Source organism: Scatophagus argus, chromosome 21 (assembly GCF_020382885.2).
Source record: "Scatophagus argus isolate fScaArg1 chromosome 21, fScaArg1.pri, whole genome shotgun sequence".
Lineage (NCBI taxonomy): Eukaryota > Metazoa > Chordata > Actinopteri > Scatophagidae > Scatophagus > Scatophagus argus.
Genome location: NC_058513.1, coordinates 3,529,398 through 3,548,025, shown reverse-complemented (window position 1 = coordinate 3,548,025; position 18,628 = coordinate 3,529,398). Strand labels below are relative to the sequence as shown.

Here is an 18,628-nt window from a genome sequence, read left to right as displayed (position 1 = left end):
GACAGGTTGTGGGGCAGGAGTTTGTGATCCTCCTTTATTGTCAGTGAAGAAGCTCTTGGATGAGCGAAATGAGCCACCACACAGACCTAAAAACCTCGTCAGATTAATGAAATGTCTGTCAGGACCAGCACTTCCACACAGAGAGGTGAGCTCGAGCGCAGAGTAACCTCGACACACGTCCCAGCAGGTCATAAGCGACGGCTGCAACGTGAGATACCTGAAAGCACTTTGGCTCAGTTCAAATGGAACCTTCTTTCATCAGGATTAAAAAGCTCATGAAAATCAGCAGTTTGAGAGGACGCACAGGCTAACAACAATCTTAAGTTTCGAAAATACGATAAGATTAAAAAAAAAAAAAAAGTATTCACTGATAGGAATGTTTTTTTGTTTTTATTTTTACATAAATATAAAACAGTGTTGGGCCCCATATTTTTTTTCCTCAGACCAACATATGTACTGAGTGGGATATTTTACATGTGAAAAATCTCAAATATCTTTTGGCATTTCTGTACTGCTATTTCATGAACCTGTCCACTAGAATATGCACTGATAGCTGCATTAAGCCAATTCAGATCAAATGAATTTCCACTACATGGAAGAATTGGCCTGAGAAACTTCATCCAACATCACATTTACAGGACGTGCTTGTTTTATTTGCTGTTGTTATTTTGCTTTGTACTCAGGGTCTATTCCATGCACTCAGCTGGCAGTGAACTGGGCTGCTGCTGTTTTCTTCAATAACAGAAAAAGGGATCGTGCTGAATAGATTAATCATGACACCAAAGTGTTTGACGAGCACCAAGTCAGTGAAAGGATTTGTTTCTATGCTACAGTTACAGATAAAGATGGGGTGACTACGGTATCATGACAACAAATCTATCGAGTTAGCCCATCACTCGAGCGGCTAACGGAGCAGAGTGATGAGCAGAATTCAAAGACGTTACGTGTCTACATGCTTGTGGACAAACAGTCAGCTCTTACTGCTGAGGGAGGACAGTAGTCTGTACTGGTCCTGCTTATTCTCCTCATGTTCTCGGACCGTACTCTTCATGTAATTAAAAGCTCTATACTTCAAGAGAAGAGTTTATGATCAGAGGTCTTTGGTTCTTCAGACCCTGCTGCAGCTTTATGATGGAAACTTACTCATGCTGCCTGCGGATCTCCTCTATGTCTGCGTTTTCCGTGTTGCTGTTGGCCTTACGAGCCTTGTCCAGCTCCTTCTCCAACTCTGTTCGGTGGGCGTTTTTCATTGCTTCAATTGCTAAAGTAACAGACAAAAAAGCTTTAATTTGTACAGTACAATTCTTACACCAAAACGTATATACTTAATAACACTCTTACACTGAAACTGTATTACTGTGGTAGAATAAGCTAAAGATACGGCAGCAAGATCATGCACTCTTCCTGAATTGCATCTGTGAATAACAAAACCTCCAGCAACTTTGTCCTTCCTGGTTTCTTGATAAATCAAACATGTTTAGCACAAAGAGCCTTTCTTGTGTTGGGTTAAAGGCGTTAGTGTTGTTTAGTGTACCAGCGATGGTAGCTGCTGTCTCTTCTGCTAGCAGACGTTCTTTCTCCTCATGCAGGTTCTCCAGCTCTCTCTGGTGTTTCCTCTGCAGCTCATCTATCACCTTCTGATGGGACTCCTCCATTGCGGCGAAGCCCCTCTCGCAGGTGGCCTATGAGACAGGAAGACATGGTGCAACTGTGAGTTTGTGGGCCATCTGGACACGGACCAAAAGGTTCCCCTGACGCTGAGCAGAGGAAAACCCCTGGGCCCTACAATATACGCCAGCGCAGATCATCACTTGTTTCCAGCAAATAACTTGCAAGCTACAGCCTGTTAGCCATGAGCAAGTCGAGCCTGTGTGAGTACAAAAAGGGTTAAGGCGAATAACAGGATACATGATATGATGAAGGAATTCATCAACAGTAAGGAGGAGGAGGAGGAGGAGCAGGAGCAGGAAGAGAGGAAGGAGAAAGAAAGTATATGCTGCCATTTCCTGTTCACAGCAAATCATCCACTGATGTTGCATAAACTGAGCTCATGCTGAACAGTCGCTGAAGTCTGCAGCTAATGTGCAAATCCTAATCTGCCTATGGGTCAAATCTTTGATGGAATGCGAGGTTAAGCCGATGCCCTGACACAATCATAAATAGCCTAGACGCTGCAGTTAAATGTATCTTCAGTGTGGTGCATTTCTGACGTCAGCTTGCCAAATTAGCACCATTGGGTATGGAGAAAGGGAGGGAGGAAAATAATCCTCTTCCAACACACTTTTAGAAAGAGCTGTTAGACTGCTATTATAACTCTGGTACAAGTTTCCACTAGAAGGGATTTCAATAGCCTTTACACTAGCCCAAATAAAACCCTTGTCCTGCTTCCGTCCCCTATTCACAGTCACTAATCTGAGGACTCAGTCGACGGCTGCACCCTGCCCTGCGTCCCTCTCTCTGCTCTCATTCTAACTCCAGTCAGCCAGGGGAAATGGGAGGGCCAGTGTGTTTTCACAGGGATCAAACCCCCTGAGAGCTCTGACCCAGGAACCTGCTGTGAGAAGCTGAAAAGTCGTCCCAACCCCCACCTCACAGAACAAATGTAAACTTCCTGCTCTGACATCAGACCACGCACAAGCTGGATTTAGAAGCATGTCAGTTTCTTGTGTGTAAATATGTACCGACTCACTACTCGGACACAGCAGACTATCTGAGCATAATATCAGTGAGTAGTGTTGCCACCACACATTAGTCCAAGCCTACAGTTAGTCAGCTGCATACTTGGATATCTTACATACCTTCCAATCTGGACGGCAGACATTTTCAACATTCCATTACAATCTCATAAGCACCTAACTGCCAAGGTTAAATGAACAGGAATTAAATTAACAAACTGAAAGTAAGCCTTTCATTTAAAGACTACGGCTGGTGATAATACGTGTTTTTTTTTTTTTGTTGTTTTTTTTTACTGTCAATAAAGCCCATAAAATAAAACAACCAAAAAACTGCTACCGTACTAACAAGTATCCTACTAATAAGTACTGTGTATATAACGAACCCTGACACATTTTTTCCTCTGTGTTACAGATCTGCGTTGTTTTCCAAAAAATTAAAAACATATCACTGAGTCACACTGTTACACACTGTAATTTATTTTGACTCAATCCCACACACCATCCAGTGGCCCGAATTACTCACTAGCCCGCTAAATGAGTAGCGATCCTCAGGTGAAAACAGTGGCTAACAAATGTACTTATTCCCCCTACTTAAGTAACTTTTGTTAAAAACTACGATGAGCAGCTGCTGACCAGTAAATGACCATTTTTTGAGAAATAAAACGACATGACACTATCAATCCAGTAGAAACCAACCAAATCATATCTGTGGCTCTCAGACATGGTGAAGAAGTGACAAAGCCCCGAGAATAAAACACTGTTGCTGTGGGTCTTTTTCGTGGCATCTGGCAGATAGTAAGAGAAATCTAGAATAACACTATCTGTATCCTTTAAATGACCAGAACAAGATAAATAATAAACACGTGTTAGTAAAAAGGCTGAATTTTGAGTTTGAGATACTCCTAGAATACAACTACACTAACAAAACAAGAGGTGAATAGAATTTCATCCGTGGTACACAAAACATTAAAGCCTAATTTCAAATATTTTTGAAAGCTTCAACAGGAAACAAGTGAATCCAGAGATGCAGCTATGAGCATTGTTCATAATGAAGAGTTTCTTTTAGAGACACTGAGAGACAGAGACCTTTATCAAATGACATTTTCTGGGAGCTTCGAGCAGCACAAACAAAATTTCTTTCACCTCCACTTTATTTAGTAAATTTACAAATAAACCCATCTGAACTATCTGTTTTAAGGTTGGTGTTTGTTACTTCATACCTTTAAGGTACTGAATGAAATAACCCACCAACTCACCAAGTAGTAAGACTTTCTCCAGGCAAACATTTGATCTTTGTCGTACTCAGCTCTAAAAAAAACAAAAAGACTAATTGTAAGGTCTAATGTGATCTGTAACCCACACAGCTGGCCATATGGCCGTAACACACACGGTGTCTTGATTTCAGGAAGAACTGCGACTACATGATAAAATACCACATCAAGAACAGAGCGGAAAAAAAGTTCTAATTAAGCATTCTGTAGTGTCAGTATCTCTTTACTGCACTAGTATTACCATTTTTTAAATGATACGCAGTTTTCAATTTGTACCTTATTCTGACACGCTCTGTCACACATTCAGGTGTGCAGAGATTGTTTTCATAGTAAATGACACCCAGCCCTAATCTGTTTGGCCAAATACAGCCGAGTTAAGTGAGGAAATAAGTACTTTAGTTAGCTGGGTGGACCGACCCTTCATCTTGAAAAGAAATACAAAACCTGCTCTTGAAAGTTTATTCTTGACCTTGCTGACTAGTAATTTTCCAGAACATAAGGTCTGCTTACCGCTTTTTCCAAAAAAATTCAACCATATTCCACTGCCTTCACTAGCAAATGAAGATGATGGCTAAATTGTTACAAAATTATCCAATAATGGCTTTTATCACATGTCTAAAGGTCACCTGGTCACATCATCCCAACAGAGCCAGCTCCGTTTGGTGAAGACTGTGAGATGTAGCTGAAAGCTCTAGGTGAGCCAGTGAATAGACCTTGAGTTAAAATTACTTGAAATGTTAGGCTATTAACTGGCTTTCAGAGAAAGGAGGGATTAAAAATGAACTGTTAGTAGAAACCATCAAAGGAAAAGAGATCAGACCCGTACAAATTGAGCTCACAGCGAAAGTCATTTTAGCTCAAAATAGTTTAAATTTGTTAAAAAGGGTCAGCTCTTTGCCCTTAACAATCTAAATACAGCACAGCAGAATCAAAGGGTCAGATTAATAAGCACACTGAACTACACTCAGAGGAACTCATTTCAGAGAGTAGGCTGATATGATGTGATAGTGTCAATGAATCTGATAATCTGATTCTCTGTAGTTCATTTTCACTGCTAATCTTATGTTCCAGTTACTAAAAGTTCTACAACTGATAGTGATGAAACTTCAACAAAATGGGTTCCTCACTACACACCTACAGCAGCGTCAATGATGACATTAACCTAATGCAGGTTAGTTTTCATGCAACACAGAAGAAAATAAGCTTTCAGAAGAAAGAGCGAGAGTGGGGTGAGCCAGGTTAGGAAGGGGAATCGGGTTTGGGGAAGGAAAGGGGATCTGGGAATGCCACAAAGGAACACAAGGCATCACATATGGACGACGGCAAGGACAAGGAGCGCTTCCACCTTCAGGTTTTCCAGGTCTTTCTCGTATTTCAGCCGTAGAGTTGTTATGTCTCCCTGCTCTTCGCGGCGTCTCATCTCTTGGGTCATGACTGAGACTTGGGTCACCAGTTCTTGAATGCGCTCCTTCAGGGTAGATGTTTGGGTTGAGGTGTGATGCGGCAGTCTGTCCTCATCTGTTGAGATCTTCTGTGGGTTTACCGGATTAATCATACCTCTCAGCTCTTCCATTTCCCTGTCAAACCTCTCCACGAGGCTTGTCCTCTCTAGCTCGTGCTTCTTTTTCAGGTTCTCCATGCAATTTGTCAATGAGTCGATCTCTTTCACATTTTCTTCTGCACGGACGCGCAGTGTCTCACTAGCCTTGGAGATTTCTTGCCTCAACTTTTCAGTTTCCTGCTCATAGCCATCTTTGACCTCTCGTAGTTCCTTCCTGTGTTTGGCTATCATGTCATGAAGCTCAATATATTTATCCAAGGAGTCTATGGGCTTTCCCTCGATCTGTATTAAAGTTTGTGGCCCTAAATTTTTCAAAGAAGCCTCAGTTAGCTGACTCTGAAGATCTGCCAGTTTGGACTCGAGATCTCTGGTAGCTTCTCTCAGTTTAGGACAATTTGGGCAATCCAAGCTACCAATGTGATCTTCTGTCTGCTTCTGCTTTAGTTCTTTCTCATGTTGGACTATCAGCCTAGTAATCACATAAGACATGCAGGCTTCTTTCAAAGCATCAAACAAATATTCAGAGGAGTGTTTCTGTTCTCGACCAAAACCAAAGCTGGCTAAAGCCAAAGACAGAAGCTTGTCATCGTCAGCTGACCTGACACTGGATGCAACCTGTTTCAAAACATTTGACTTTGCCTCCAAAGTCTCTGTTAACTCCTTATGAATCAGAGCATTTGTTTCATTATCAAACAGTCTGTACATGGTAGCAACATTTGGTTCTATTACTACCTCATGCTCAGCTTTTGCTTGTGGACAAATCCTCTCAGTCAGAAGCATCAAGCGTTTCTGTGCCATCATTTTTTCAGCTACACTTTCACAGCTGTACCCGCCTTTCTCTGGCTTTATTTTGGATGCACTCAACAACTGGCTCCAAAACTCTCCCTCTATTACCAACCTCATGTCTTTCCGATTCACACAGAGTAGCTCTTCTTTTGAAGAACTGAATAAACTTCTTTTTAAATCACTTAACATGCTCTCTACATTAATATCTACCACTGCTAACATCTCTAAAACCTGACTAATCGCCTCAGACTCCATCTCAATCTCTTTGACTACTTGCTCTGTAAGTCCATTATCATCAACATGCTTCCCTCCTGCCTCAACACACTCACTAACTGTCTTCATTTCTAACTTCTCTCGCAGCATCTTTATCTCATTTTCTGCTTCTCTTAGCTTCTCGCTACTGACTCTCTCAGATTCCTGGTTCAGTGTGATTAGTTCACGGTTCCTGGCTTCAAGTTCTATACAACGCTGTTCTGTAGATTGGAGGTTTGTCTGTGCCTCAGATAACTTTGCTTGTGAGGCTTCGAGGAGCTCTTTGAGTTGCTCGTTCTCTGGGTGCAGCTCCTCATCGTCATAATCTGCTCGAAAGCCCAGACCTTTCAGTGTGGCTTCTTTCAACTGCAGCTTCTTCTCAGTGTCTTTTAGGGTGCTGCCAAGCTCCTCCAATGTAACCAGAGCTTCATGAAGCCGCAAGGATTTCTCATTCAACTCCCTCTCGTAATACTCCCTGTCTATAGCGTTCGCCTGGTTTTCAGCCAGCTCAGCCTTGAGTCTTTTCAGCTCTTCCATGACCAAATGATGTTGTTTGCCGCCCTGCTGGCCGATGAGCTCGGCTTTCAGTCTGTCTATTTCTCTGTCAGCCTCAGTCAGCTGGTTGACTATCTCCTGACATCGTTGTTTCAGGGCTCCATTTTCACTCGTTAAAAGTTCAACCCTCTGAGACAGCATCCCAATCGTCATGTCGTTTGTCTCAGAATGGCTTTCAATATCTGAGAGTGGGCCATAGGGACTTTTAAGACTTTCAAAACTTTGCTTCTGAACCTTCCCCACCAAATCCTCCATGGTTAGTAGACGGGATTCATATTCACGGATGCTTTCTCCAGCCCTGGCTAAACTCTTTTTTAATGTTTCATTTTCTATCTCCTGTTGGTACTTCCAGGTCTCTAAGAGCTTCTGAAGTTGATGTTTTTCTGTTGTATCTTTATTACAACTATGGGATCTCAACAATTTTGCCAGCTCCTTCAGGGTCAGAGGTTTACCAGTTATTAACTCTTCTAGTTCTTGAATTGTCTCTGTACTGTCCTCAAGCAAGAAACTAACTGTTTTTTGGACAATTTCTGGTGGAGGACCGTCCAGAATGGATGGCTTTTGGGGTTCAGAAAAGTAAGGTTCCTTGATGTGAGAAAGTGAGAGGCCAAGCTGTGCCTGCATATTGCGCTTTTTCAGCTCTTGCAGCTTCAGGAGCTCTTTGGTCTCCTGGTACTTCTTTGTTAAACTCTGTGCTTGAGAACTAACCAGTTCGGGCCTCTTCATCTGGGGCATCACATCAGCCTCCAGACCCAAAGGGTGCTCCAGCTTGGAAAAGGGGACCAGACATTTGGTTAACACACAGCAGGGGTGACACAAATCTAGCTAATAATTTTCAGCCTTAGCTACCAATCACGTTCTTCTCATTTCTATTTAAAAGTCCCATTACAATTAGCTTTCCTATATGCTAATCAAAAAGTATGTAAATTAACAGTGATTCAAAACAAATGCAAAATTCTATGAGGTTTAAATGGTGTAAATTCAAAGCAAAGGAAAGAGATTAATGACCGGGATTAGTTAATCACAACAGAGCATGCACATTAAATGGTTAAAAGTCACTTCATGTGTTAATTAATGCAATATTAGTTTCAGCTAGATGGTTTACTCAGGGATGGAAGGCATACCAGGTCCTACAAAACATTTCTGAGGTTCTCTGGTCCAAGCTCATGTCTTGCACCAAAGCAATTCTTTTCTGAGTGGAGATAGTGAATAGTATTATCCAACTAAAATCTAAATCAAATTTATTTTCAAAACCCTCTGCAAAATTCACAGCAGTTTAAGTGCTCTAATTCTAAAACAAAATCACAGCGATGACTAACTCAACCATAAACAAACTGAATCTAAAGGTAATCATTCTGGCAAATCGATCCATACATCAAAGCACAGAAATTCATACAACATCACACATTTATGCCATTACATAACTATGTAAAATATATCTTAACGGAATAACAAATGTATGGTCTGTATAGCAATTAATAGAAGATGAGACTCTGACATTCATGCAAATCATTAGAAAACAAGCCAAGAGGTTATTATTCATACATCTTGAGCCAAACATTTCAGCAAGTAGAGCTAGGCCTTTTGTGCCAGTGACTATAGAGGATAATATCACTCTAAATGTTATAATTATTTGAAAAAGTTACTATTTTTAGTCAATTACTAGAAACAACCAGGCTATAATTTAAAGACTGACAAAAATATCTGAAATAATTGTAACATTAATAGGACGTTTCAGTGGAAAATTATTAACTACACACGTTTTTGTCTCTTTATAGTTAATGTCCATTGTACTCCATTTGCACTTTTCCATTTTAAGATTTGTTTTATAGACAGTATTTCATCTTTTGAGAATATGCAAATGAGGAGGAATGGATTTCACATAACTTAGAAGGTGACATTAAGTATGTTTTCATCCACATCAAAACTAGAAACTGAAAAAGCTGACATACTGCAAAAGACACTGCTTGGCTGAAGTGAAAATGTTGACAAAGTCAACGGAAACATTCTTAGCAGGAATATACTTGTTTCTATTCATTTAGAGTGAAATAATTCCAAGAAAGTCACATCAGCAACCACAAAACTTGAATTCCTTTAGCCTAAATCAACACAATAGTAACTGCAGGCATGAGTTCAGATAGTACAGACCTATAACACAGACAGCAGATTAACTAGTAGAAGCCAATGTAGTAATAAGATATCAATGTTGTTTTACATGCAATGAACTCATGCAAAGGCACATATCTTGTAGCCATTATGTTGCTTCGATGTCAGTTTGTTGATGTTTTCTTACAATAAAATACAACATGCAAAGAATGTTACAAAATGGAGGAGAAAACACTGCTCAACTGAGAAAAATATGCCTCAAATCCACAACAGGACTTCCCATCATAGCAGAATGACACAGAGCCTGTTCAGACCTGGTATTAAGACCCATTCTAAGTGGACAGCTATAAGTACAGATGTGAACGCAACAAAGATGCAACGATGATTCATTTGATATGTGATTACTCTGGAGTAATCAGATATCATGCTTGCGAACATGTCCTCGGCTACACTGAAGGATCCCTCACTCAACAGACCTCCTCTGCACAAATAGAAGCTTCAACAACAGGTAAAATGGATTATACACTCTCTGATTTCCATTTGGTTTACTGTTATGCAAATTGCGTACTCAGCAGATGCATCTCAAAGTCAAGGATGAATCTTCAAGGATGCTAGGTCCCTTGAATACCACTGAAAGACTGATCCGAAATCAAGGATTGTTCAAATTCTACAAAGAATTGAGTGCCTCGCACAGACACTTATCAAGGATTATGTATCATGTATCCGTGTCCTGCCAAAATCACCTATAATCCTATGTGCACAATGCTTTGCCTTTTCTTTGTTGTAAAAATCGCAAATAAATAAGCGCAAAGGAACAACATAGCAAAATAACACAATGTACACTGAAGGGGGGGACCTTTTCAATGACGCGCATTCACTAGCTTGTTCAAAAATATGTGCTCTCCAAATGTTCGGGAGAGTCTGCCTAGCATATGTAGAACCCGACTTGGATAAACCTGTCCTACCCAGGAAGCATCCTTGACTTGAAGTGCCTTCTTGTAAATTCAGTTTGTTTCCTTGTAAAAAGCGCATCACTGTGCCTGTCTGACTGCTCTGTGTCTCAAGTGAATCTTACCTGACAAATTTAGCAGCTTTTTGAACACACTGTGTCAACTGATTTCACCATTTACACTAAATTTATGAAAGACAACAAAATTTTACTGACATTCATTTTGAGTTGAGAAACTGTATAAACTTATGAAATGTGTCTACAACACATCCTTAATTATTTGGCCCTCCTTGCAAATTCGGTAAGTTATTTCTTTCTTTCTGTAAGAGAAACTCTGTCAATTTGTCCCAGTAATGTACTTGTTTATTTGCATATGGAGTGAGGAAGTGAAATCATGTGGAGACGCATCATAACTCCAGGTGTGAACTAACAGACTTAAAGCTGGCCACTTGTGATTGGATCACTCAGGACAGATGTTAATACAAAGTCTGGACAGGCTCACTGATTGCAATGCAGCTCCAAACACACAAAGGACTAATAACTCACCGGAGAGATGTAACCTGTCCGGATGTCCTGCTCTCTTTCCAGAGCCACTCTCAGCTGAAGTTCCAGCTCCTGCTTGTGCTTGTTTGAGTCAAGGAGCTGCTGGTGACAGCTCTCCAACTGCGCCTTCAGGTCCTCGATCTACAGGAGCAGCAGGGAGAATGTTGTGAATAGTTTAAAATGAAAAATGTGAAGTAGTCTGTGTTTAGACCTAAACAATTAATAGTTTAGATGTCAAAATTCATTGATATGATTGGAAAGACTGTATTTTTCCAATCACAAGACCTAAGATTTTGCTTACGCTATGACTCACATTAACAATGTCTTAACAACCTGTGGCAAGCCAGAGCTGAAGATTTCTGACAATGACTTTGGAGATCCTTGCTGTATTGCTTGTAAAAGTTAAACTTCTACACTTAGATTTAAAATAAAAATGTTTTATGAAAAAAATACCACAAGTCAGTTCCATTTTATTTCTTGGGCTGCTAATTCTTCCTCTAGTTTGCAACTTGTTCGGTGTGTACCCCCTAAATTTCATACTGTCTGAATACACTATCATAAAGACATAATGAGAAAACGTACCCCTTGCTTGTAATTCTCCAGTAGCTGCTCCAGCTCTGCAGTCTCTCTGGACGGCACCACAGTGGGCAGAGGCACCCTCCTTTCCTCCCGTATGGGCGTGCTCTCCACCTGCTGCCAGTGTTGTTCAATCACCTCCTCCACCCTCTGCTGCCTATCCAAAGACGTGGAACCTAACGAATCGTTTTGTCCGACTCCTTCCCAGCATTCATGGTCTGTCCTGCCTCCTTCGTTAACGGCTGTGTTCTCCCCCGATGAGCTGGTCACGGACTCATACCTCTTCCGCCTCTCCTCTCTTCTTCGACTGCGCTCTAGCTCTCCGAGGTCTGCCTGGAGGCTCTCGGCGTCCTGTGCCCGCTGCTGAGCCAGAGCCTGGGCGATGGGTCTGAACTCTGCCCAGTCGAAGGTCTTAGAGCGGCCCTCTCTTCTGCGTTCACGCGCTCGGCTCTTTATGACACCGGCTGTGGATTCTCTCTCCACAGATGAGGCCTCTGAGGAGGGAGAGTCCTGGGTGACATCTGGCCTTACCAGACCCTCCAAAGGCGAGAAGGAGCCATGATCCTCAGTTGAGCTGAAATGCAGTGAAAAGGACAGGAAAGTAAGTTTACTCTTCAAAATTCTCATTTCCCATTACTTTTGAATGCATATAAAGACCTCTATTATTGACAATTATTTTATGATCATTACTTCTTGACTAAATCTTTACTTGCATAATAAAAATAGTTCAACATGTTTATGCCACTTCTCCTAGAAACTAGTTTGTTTCTACAAAAAACAGACATTGTATTGTGTACCAAAATAAAATAAAATCAGTTATAAATTAGCCGTTTATCTTCTTTTCAATATGAAGCAACATCATGCTGCTGCGTCTAGCGTACTTGTGAACTGAATCGTCTTTCAGGTTCAGATTAGAGGTAGAATTATCCATCTGTGAAGCTGATGTATGTGTACAGTAGTGGTGACATGACTGTACTGACCTCGCTACATCAGGAGCAGTGGAGGGTCTGACGTTCTTCATAACTGCCTGGATCCAGTTCCTGCGTATCCCTGCTGTCATGGCCGACAGAGTGTGCACTCCCTCCTGGGTCTAAACATACCATAAAATATACAGTGTGGAGCCAGAAAACACAACCAGCTATGTGCAATGTGACATAACAACCTTTCAGTAAATAATAATTCATTCAGTGCTGGGTTTTTGTTTAGATTGGTTGGGTGAGATCTGCCATCCTGTTTATAACAGTGGTAGATATCTGTTTAATATATTTGGGTGTATTAAGTCATTGTAAAGTGGCTTTATGAAACTGCTGTTTTCTTTATCTAGTGCATTAATATCGTGACGTACATGATTTCTCAGGCAGAACATTTACTATATTACAAAATATAAACATATTATAAAATTACTCATACAGATACGAGATACGTCCACCACTTAGTCAGACCACCACTAACGGCATCTGTGTGCCTGTCTACAACAATATGGGGCTTTTGAGGTGTTTGTGGTTATATAAGTTGTGACAAGACCACCGTACCGAGTGGCATTTAAAAGTTCAGGGCTATGCATGATTGAGACTACACACTTTTCCTATCCTATTACAAACCATTTCATAAGGAAAGCAAAGTGTCTTACATGTATTTGGAAACCATAGTTGCGCTGAGCCTGGTACTCTGTTACATTGCAGCAAGTCGACAAGTCAATCTCACCATCCAGGTCAGAGGCCTGAGGTAATACAAAGATGAGTCAAAATGAAAATATGACGTTAACTCCCCCCCAGCTGTTCCACACAGAAACATGCAACAGAGAAAAATAAATAAATTCTCACCTCCTCTGCAATTGAATCCTTGTAATATCTCAGGCTGTGATCCGTCAAAACAAACCAGTATTTCTTCCACTACAACAAGGACAGGAAAACAAGACAAAGATTTGGTACACAAAGTTTAAAGACTGTAAAGCAGCCAGTCAGATCCACAAATGTGACTATGCTAAGGTAATAAGAGATAAAAAAGTAGTAGTCACATATTGAAGGTGCAGTCAGTCGATAAACCTGCTCTCTGGCCTCTCTGTATATCATATAAAGATGTATTTTAAATCTCTCAGGCTCCACCCCTGTCTTTTAAGTCCATTGAAGATACAACATCAAAGTCTGTAAAGGCCAAAGAATGCTACAGACATTCAAGAGTGCTTCATGTGGACAGTTCAGATGCTGTTTGAACTGGCTTTTGGCTCCGTTTTTGACGACTCCATCATACCTTTTCATAAAGAAACTAACAGTGTCAAAGAGCAACAAATAAATGCCAACATTATAATTTACATCTTCATTTACTACAGTCTGTGTCAATCTGTCTGAATGATTTGAGGTTAGACAAATTCTTTCAATGTAGGTTTAACTTAATGATTTTGAACATCATAAATAAAAAAACTTTGAACATCAGATATTTAAAAAAAAATGCAAAAATGATATATTATACAGACCAAGGCAAATTCAGAAAAAAAGGTCAGAAAGTACCTGTCCTTGCTCATCCAACTTTACCATCCAACCTTTCTTGAAGTTCAGTAAATCCGGCTAGAAGAAAACGACAAACGATATTGGGAAAACATCAGTGTCACATATGACTGAACAACATTTTCGTTCAACATGCAAGATGACCTTAGAAGCAGTTAAATGCAAACATAAACCTTGTCATTTTGCTTTTTCAAAGTGCTGTAGTGGTTTACCACCACTTATCTCAAAACAGAATACAAATTCACCACAAAATGTAACCAGAAGCAATTCCTAAATGACATGGCTAATACGTCAAATCCAAGTACAAAAAATCACTGTCACTGTTCAAAAACACATGCTCACTCAGTCAGCTGGGGGTAGAAGTTGACCCTACCAATGGATCATAAAAATGAAAGTGAGATGATATCTGAGAAATATGGACCACTGGCTAGGGTCAAATTCTGTCAAACGTGTCGGCGCTCAGTGCTACTCCAGCTGAGGATGCAGGACACAGTGCTCAGTACTGCTGTAGTCTGCTGTGAATCCACACAGTGGAAGAAACAAACATGTGCATGGTGACCTCAGGAAGCAGTGGTAAGTTGTGATACACACACCTGTCCCATTCCTCCAGTTGACAGAAATACAACGACACACACGACGCACAACGGGTGCAATCAATACAAGCAGCGGGCAAAATCTGCACACAGCAGGAGCAGAATGAGGAATATAACCTGGAGAAGGGAGGCAGGGGAGGGGGCTGTGCTGCCCCCTGCAGCAAGGAGGTTTGCCTTACAATATCCACACCTTTGCGCCATCACACCAAGGCCAAAAAAACGTGAGAAAGACAGTTTTAACTACAACAGAAATCATAGACTGATCTCAACTTCTCACACAATTGTGCTCTGTTCACTTACTGAACTTAACGGAGAGGTCAAAGTTGCGAGTCACTTAAAAGAAACATGAATGGATGAATTTTTTTAAACTCATAATCCTACGGTACATAGCCAAAAAATAGTTTTCTGAGAAAAGCTGACCACAGGGACCTTTCTCAATATTTAATTCTCCTAACTATGTTACCCAACAGCAGACCCAACAACAACCCGACGACCTCTCTCCACACAGCTGAAGGCCTGGCACTGACGCTGAGCCAGGATCCTACAGCTTAGCACAACAGGAGAGGCTTTGTCTGGGAGACCAGAGACATGCTGAAACACACTGGCCTTTACAAGGACCTTCAATATACAACTGTTGGTTATTGTCAAAACAATCAGAACTAATTTGAACCCAAACCTTCAGCTCATCATCAGCTGATTTCTTTCTATTTCTAACAATCTCCTATACCAATGCACTGCACAACATGCAGCCTGATGTGCAGATTAAAATTTTGTTTTCAGGTATAGAGCTGAAACAAACAGAAATTTGTTGACAAGTTTGATGACCAATTTAAAAGGTACTTCCTAATTCAAGTTTTGAAATAGGAAATGAATTCAAAATTCCATACTTTTCCAGATCTAGATTTTCAGACTTGGAAGATATTTTCAAACAAATACAAGTCCCACAATGTTTTTAAAACCCGTTAATATACGTGCTACACTCTTTTCTTCTCTTAAGCAGACTGTGACAAAAAGGTGGAGCCACAGCTCTGAATAATAGTGTATGTCAAGTTCGCTGTGGCCCGCATGGTAAACATTTTGGCAGTGCTGCCTGCCTGCTTCAAATGCCATGAAAAATTAAGTGACTCCACAGCTCCACAAAGCTCTATAACCCATTTTAGCTCCTTGTTATGGCCCACATATGTAATGTGTGGTTCAGTCTAAACATGCTACATACTACCCAGCACGCAAAGCCAAACACTCAAAGTTACCCTGTGAATTAAGTCAACTTTTAAGCATCTAGAGATTCAGGATCTAGAGGCAAAAACAAATATTGGGAACAACTACTGGAACAAATATTGGACTTATAATTCCCAAATGATCAGAAAGATGATGAAGCAGACAACTGTTTGCCAACACCTGAAAAATACAAATGTATAAGCCTGTGATATGATGATAGCTGAGCATCTTTTTTGCTTGTTTTTATGATTCAATGCTCTTTTGGGAGCAAAAAAAAAAAAAAAAATTCCCAATGTATCTTTTACATACGAGTAAGGGCAGCCTGACCACACAAACAAACATTCTGGGTTTTCTTTATATTATTATCTCCCAAGGAAGCTTCCCTTATTCCTGCCATTTATAAACAAGATGAATAACATAATAACTGGTTAAGGCAAGTTCACAGTGGTCATGATGAGAAGTTATTTCCTGCCGAAGAACATGTGGACCACTCATGTTTACATGCATGCTAACCTTTGACGGTCACAGAAGATGCTGTGGAGATGAACCCTGGGCCTTTCATGAGGTTGTTTTACAAAAGTGAGAGAAGAGGAAATGCTTACCGTCATGACCGAGTCAGTGGTCCTTCTGTCCAGGGACTTGGCTCTCCTCAGAGGCGGCAAGGTGGAGGGAAAATCCAGACCCTGTCCCACGTCACGCCTCTGCTCCTAAAGAATGCACATAAACACAAGCAGATTTTTCTACAAGGCAACATTACTCTCACAAAATAGCATTATAATAAAAAGAACACTTTTTTTATTTTGTGACAGTCATATTGTCATCACTGTGCATATCATCTAATTCAGTCTGTGCCGGTGGGCGTTAATGGGACGTGAAAGAAAAATGTCAGCTCCTTCGTTGTCAAACCCACATATTCTGTGGGAATCAACTTCACCCTGTAATGAACCAGAGAGAACAAACCCCCGCCCCTCCTTCAAAAAACAAAACAAAACACTGATGGCGTGAGACTAAACTTGCCAGCTCTAACTGTGTGTATTGTTTGAAAGCAATAGTAAGAATAACAGATAACTTCGTTGTGCGTGCAGTATGAGGCACACAAGAAGTCTTTATCATATTTATCTGTATATGTACGTGATAGTTTCATCTGCGAAACGATCTGCGCCTGGACAAGAAAGTGCATAACAGTGTCTGACTCTGTATGAGTGTGATGGGTCTCTGTGTTCCTGTTCCTAAAGCTGAGTTTAGAATGGTTCTAGTCCAGCTTGGTGGGCCAGGATGGGGAAGGGAAGCATATTCCCCAGGGGATTCCCACCACAGAGTGGAAACTGGAAATGAATACAGCACACACTGCTGACCTCTGACCTACAACTAAAACAAAGACAGGACAGAGAGAGGGAGAGATGGAGGGAAGAGGGTGAGGGTGAAGGGAAAAGATAGAAGAGTGTGTGTGTGTGTGTGTGGGGGGGGCAAAACCCACGCTGGTAGGTCTAATGTTGAGCTCACATCTGTACCGCCATGTGATGTTGTTTAAAGACTCTGTTTACAAGTCTTACCATATCTATTGTAAACTGCTGCACAATGTTGGCACTGTTGGATCAAATATGCAGGGACGCACACACACACACACACACACACACACAGCGTTACCTCTCTGTGGAAGCGTCTGTGTTCACTGCGGCCCTGTCTGGCTCCACTCCTCCCTGACTCTTCCACGTCCATTTTCTCTGGATTCTCCAACTCCAAGGCCTCTAACTTCTCAATAACACCGGAGCGACTGCAAATGCAAATACAAATACATGTAACACAGTGTTAAGTAAAACCAAAAATTCATTTATTATTCCTTTATTATTATTGTTGTTGTTGGGGGGCAGCCATGGCCTAGAGGTTGGAGAAGCGGCTTGTGATCGGAGGGTCACCGGTTCGATTCCCCCACCAGGGGCAGGAAAAATTTCGGTGTGGTGGAGTGATTAATGCGAAAAATGCTCGCCCCCTCCATTAGCCGGCTGATGTGCCCTTGAGCAAGGCACTTATCCCCCCAATATGCTCCCCGGGCACTTTGCATCCTGTGTGTGTTTCACTGCATGTAATTTGCCGGGTGTTGCATGTGTGTGTTCAACTAAGGATGGGTCAAATGTAGAAGACGAATTCAGTGTGTGTATGTAAAAATATATACACTGTCAATAAAGCTGATTCTTCTTCTTCTTGTTGTTCTCTTCCTTTCATGATAATGATACTGAAAGGCACAAAGGACTATGGGACATGGTGCAAGACAAAATATCTGCAACATCCTTTTAACCAAACGGTAAAGTAGGAACTACAAGCCCTGGTTATTCTTTCTTGTTTGTGCTTCCATGAAATCAGAACGAAGGAAGATTAGGCGAATCAAACTGATAAAGGATATCAAAGCACGGAGGGAGCGAGTAGACATTTTCCCACATTAGTCATCATGTCGCTCTTTGTATTTGCTGCCATGGAGATCTGATTGGTTGTCATATATTTAAGAGGAGACTAAAAACTTCAGTTTCTGTCTTCACAGCAGTTCATCTGCTGAGTGTTTCAGAAGTGTTTTAGAATGTAACTGTAATGAAACTATTAGCAAATTTATTTTTGTTTTAGCACTTTGTTTTCTCACAAATGAACCCCTGCTTCCCTCAAATACACTCTGTCTACAACACTGCAAAAATGTAGACCTCTCAGTCTAATATAGTGGAACGCAATACTTGTTATGTGAATTAAGCTGTACACAAGTTGTTGATCCTGTGAGTTTTGTGTTTCACAGATCAGTGACAATGATCCTTGCAAATTCCACCTTGATAGCCCTGTGGTCATCAGAAAGCACCACTCACAAGATGCGAATCTGCAACTGTTTGAGAGGAACAAAATTTAACATGTGATACTGCAGTTGAAATGCAGGTTAAGTTCCTTAAATCTACCAATGAAAAGAAAAATAATCCACCTCTTTTTCTAATAGCAATCCTAGTAGCACCACCTAAGGTTTGTTAACTGTTTGACTGAAGCTGTACAAGAGTAGTAATAGCT

The 18,628-nt window shown here is 41.0% G+C and overlaps 1 protein-coding gene across 3 annotated transcripts in view; it reads right to left on the bottom strand.

Annotated features, from left to right (window-relative positions):
* Positions 1-18,628, bottom strand: part of LOC124052247 (myosin phosphatase Rho interacting protein) — a 40,648-nt gene that overhangs the window by 3,889 nt on the left and 18,131 nt on the right. For 2 of the 3 annotated variants that reach the window (XM_046376261.1, XM_046376260.1), the window contains exons 8-18: positions 17,237-17,363; positions 16,192-16,296; positions 13,782-13,838; positions 13,098-13,166; positions 12,905-12,994; positions 12,255-12,364; positions 11,281-11,848; positions 10,702-10,839; positions 7,809-7,868; positions 1,535-1,682; positions 1,144-1,261 (exon numbers count right to left, since the gene is read on the bottom strand). In XM_046376261.1, coding sequence (XP_046232217.1) covers positions 1,144-1,261; positions 1,535-1,682; positions 7,809-7,868; positions 10,702-10,839; positions 11,281-11,848; positions 12,255-12,364; positions 12,905-12,994; positions 13,098-13,166; positions 13,782-13,838; positions 16,192-16,296; positions 17,237-17,363 — 1,590 coding nt within the window. The remainder of the gene's footprint in view (positions 1-1,143; positions 1,262-1,534; positions 1,683-7,808; positions 7,869-10,701; positions 10,840-11,280; positions 11,849-12,254; positions 12,365-12,904; positions 12,995-13,097; positions 13,167-13,781; positions 13,839-16,191; positions 16,297-17,236; positions 17,364-18,628) is intronic. The other variant, XM_046376262.1, reaches the window with a different exon arrangement.